The sequence below is a fragment of the Egretta garzetta genome, unplaced genomic scaffold (assembly GCF_000687185.1).
Source record: "Egretta garzetta isolate BGI_Z169 unplaced genomic scaffold, ASM68718v1 scaffold44, whole genome shotgun sequence".
Taxonomy (NCBI): domain Eukaryota; kingdom Metazoa; phylum Chordata; class Aves; order Pelecaniformes; family Ardeidae; genus Egretta; species Egretta garzetta.
In genome coordinates, this window is record NW_009259490.1 from 718,433 (window position 1) to 722,166 (window position 3,734).

The following is a 3,734-nucleotide window of genomic DNA, read 5'->3' on the forward strand; positions in this document are numbered from 1 at the left end:
ACAGCGTCGGGGCTGGCTGGGGTGGCAAAAGGTATCTGTGCAGGAGGCGGCTCTGTAGATGCTCTGACCCGAAAGACTCCTAAACGAGGTCTAAATGTGGTGAGAACCGTGGGGAAGGTAATTAGGGAATAAGCACGTGTGGCTTCTTCCAGTGCAAGTAGTAAGGGTCACCTGGAGGAGCCATCGGTTAGCAGATTTGGAGTAAACCAGGGGAAAGACTTCTTCATCATAGCTGGCAAACCGTTCCACTCCCTGCCACCGGCCACTGTGCCTGTTATAAGCTGACATGGCTTCAAAAAGCAATTAGACAAATTCATGGAAGAAAGCTCCACTGAGGGCTATTAAATACAAAGAGAAAACCTCTGGCTTGGGCAGCTCTGGAGCCACAGATGCCCATGGGCTGGGAGAATATACATAGAGAGTGTGGCTTGTTGCACTCTTATGCTCTTCTGAAGGCCAAACCCTTGAGGACTTGGTCCAAGGTGAGTGTTGTGTCCTGCCCAGCTGACCAATTGTCTTCTCCTTTCCTCTCTTTCCAGGTTCAGCACAATGAGTTGGCATCCTGGGTGTTAGCAGCGTGAGGAGACCAGGACGGGTGCTGCCCTACTCACCCCTTACCCCCTTGCTCGTTCCTCTCGGGGACACGGGTGCTGGCATCCCTGCCCTGCCCTTCCACCCCTTGCCCCCCGCTTGCCATAGAGGGGACAGGCCCGTTATGGCTGGGGACAGGCTCCCACGCAAGGTAATGGATCCAAAGAAGCTGGCCAGCCTCCTGAGGAACGGAGCGGAGGGCACCCTGGTCATCGACAGCCGCTCCTTCGTGGAGTACAACTCCTGGCACGTCCTCAGCTCTGTCAATATCTGCTGCTCCAAGCTTGTCAAGAGGAGGCTGCAGCAGGACAAGGTCTCCATCACGGAGCTCATCCAGCCCACCTCCAAGATGAAGGTAGGGGATCTGGCCCTCATCTTTCCTGGTGGATGCTCGCACCCTCTTCCCCAGTGGAAAGGGGCAGGGTGGGGGTGGGATGCAGACTGGCCGAGGGGCCGTTCTGTGCCTGGTATGTGCATCCTCCTCCTCCATCCATTCCTTGACCCCAGTATCTGCTGGCATCTCTCTGGCACCCTTTGGAGAGCTGGAGCATGAGCTCATCTGGCCACAGGGCTGTCCTCAGGGACCTGTTCGTTTCCCCCACCCCAGTGATGTGACTCCCTGCTCCAGGAGCCCTCCCCAGGCAAGACTAACAGGTATATCAGCCTTAGGACTTGTCCTACACCAGCAAACACACCCCCCCCCCAAAGCCTTCCTGGAGCTGTAAGCTTAATCCCCTGCTAAAAACTCTTCCCCTCCCCTCTGTCATCTCTAACTCCATTCAGGGACATGTAATCCTCCTCCCCTGTGACGCCAGAAGCTCTTATCCGGTGTCATGGCATATTATCTCTCCCAGGCTCCTCTCTCTATCGCTCCTGGTTAAATAATAGAGGTGGCTCTGAGCCACAGAGCTGGGCTGGAGCCATGGCCAGAACAGCGCCGGGTGCCCCCGTGGTGCCAGGGGCCGGGTCCTGCCCTCCACAGAGGTGCTGCCGGTGGGCTGTGCTGGTGGGTGCCGGGCTGTGGGACGAGCTGGAGGGTGGCTTGCCATCGCAGGCTGCCCTCCCGCTGGCTCGCTTTTACCGTCCCCCCCTTCCCGCCTTGTAATTTTATGGCAAGGCGAGGGTAATTCAGGCGATTAATCAAAGCCGGTGACATCACCCTGCCGGGATCAAGGGGACTCGCAGCGCGGGGGGGACAGCCTCGTGCCAATCTGCTGCGGTGATGCTCCGGGCTGGGCGATTTGGAGGGGATTGCAGAGACTGATTCCTGAACGGCTTTAGCTGCTCTTAAATCCCCGGGAGAATAAAGCAGAATAATCAGTTTTTCACAAGCTAGGAGGAGAGCGGTGCGGCCGCCCTCCTCCTGGCGAGGGTCACCTCTGCAGTGGCCGCTGTCACGTGGAGCAGTGGCAGCAGCAGCAGCAGCAGCAAAAGCGATGCGCAAGGGGGAGGAAGAAGAGGAGGATGACGGGGAAGGGGGAAGCATGGAATAGTTAACGTCAGCTGATGCCGTCTGCCTGCAAACCTGCAGCTTGGCAGCCACAGAGAAGCAGTGGCTCCTGAAGCGGTCAGCTGGTCTGTCCAGACGGTCCCTGCTCTGTCCCTGTAGAAGGAGCAATCGCCTCCCCCCTGCTCCTGGATCATTGCGTAATGGTCCAGGTACTGGCTGGGGACGTGATTATAACCAAGGATGCTAGGGGGGATACAGGAGAGGCATTGACACTGTCTTCAATTCACTGCTTTTTCTTTTTTCTTTTTTCTTTTTTCTTTTTTCTTTTTTGTTTTTTCTTTTTTCTTTTTTCTTTTTTCTTTTTTCTTTTTTCTTTTTTCTTTTCCTTTCCTTTTCCTTTTTCTCTTCTTTTCCTTTTTCTTTTTCACTTCCTTTCCCTTTCCTTTTCCCTTTCCCTTTTTCCTTTTACCTTTTTATTCTTTTACTTTTTCTTTTCCATTTTCCTTTTTCCTTTTTCTTTTCCTTTTCCTTACGGCTGGAATCTCTCCCGGCGCATCCGCGGGCAGGAGGCAGTGTGTCCCCACTGCCGCTCTGCACAGCCCCTGCTGCCCTCACCACTTGCACGCTGGCTCTCCCAGTGCACACAGCCCAGGAGGCAATCAAGCTTCAGGGCACCCTGGTGGGGTTAAGCCCCTTGCCCTGGGAAGCTGGAGGGGAAGACCAGGGTGGTCACAGCCCTATCCTCATCTGGCATAAAGCATAAAGCAGGGGTGGTGCCCATGGCTCAGGGTGTCCAAGCCTTTTTGTGCACGCACCTAAAAGTTTGCATTTTGGGGTGATGAGCTTTCCTCTTTCTTCTTCCGCCACACTTCCGATTTCAGCCACTTGGGTGGCGCGTGTATTTTGGGACCCACAGAAATCAATACAGTCTGCTGCCTGGAGGTGCACAGACCCTCAAAGGAGGGTGCTGAAAGCCGGTTTGGACCTCCGTCACCCCCGTGCCCCCACCTGCCACCGCTGGCCAGCACCCCCTGGCCCTGCTCTGCCCCTGGCCCCCCACACCGGGGCGGGGGGGGCACAGCTGGTGGGGGGAGCAGATGGCAGGAAGGGTGACATCAGTGGCGCGGTTGTCTGGCCCCATTATTGCTCCTGACGGGCCTCCCGCCCTCCTCCCGTTTCCTGCTCCGGCCCAGCCGGGGCTGCCGAGACAAAGGCGGCCGGCGGTCGCCTTTTGGGGAAGGGTGCAAGGGCTGATGCAGAGCGAAGCTTTGGGTCCCCCCCTGGCTCTCCCTGCCGCTCCTCCTGCATGCATGCAGGCAGGGGAGAGGAGAGCATTTGGCTAATTTGCTCGCACCCCTCCTTTCCATCCCTACCATGCTTCTGGGTGCTGTAGTTTGGAGCAGCGCTGTGGGCTAACAGCAGCTCCTGGCATTTTTGGTGCAAGGAAAGGAAAGGGACTGTTTGGTGGAAAAGAAGAAACGGGGAAAATAGAAATCCCTTTGTTTTTCAGTAAAATATGCCTACAGTCGTGGGACATGGAAATGTTGGAGCAGGTCCGGAGGAGGGCTACAAAAATGATCCAAGGGCTGGAGCACCTCTCTTATGAGGCCAGGCTGAGAGAGTTGGGCTTGTTCAGCCTGGAGAAGGCTGCGGGCAGAGCTGATTGCGGCCATTCAGGGCTTAAAGGGGGGCC

At 56.3% G+C, this 3,734-nt stretch overlaps 1 protein-coding gene across 1 annotated transcript in view; it reads left to right on the forward strand.

The window, feature by feature from the left end:
* Nucleotides 1-715: 715 nt before the first annotated feature.
* DUSP8 (dual specificity phosphatase 8) overlaps nt 716-3,734 on the forward strand; it is a 33,799-nt gene continuing 30,780 nt past the window's right edge. Inside the window, exon 1 of the mRNA XM_009637306.1 lies at nt 716-946. Coding sequence (XP_009635601.1) covers nt 716-946 — 231 coding nt within the window. The remainder of the gene's footprint in view (nt 947-3,734) is intronic.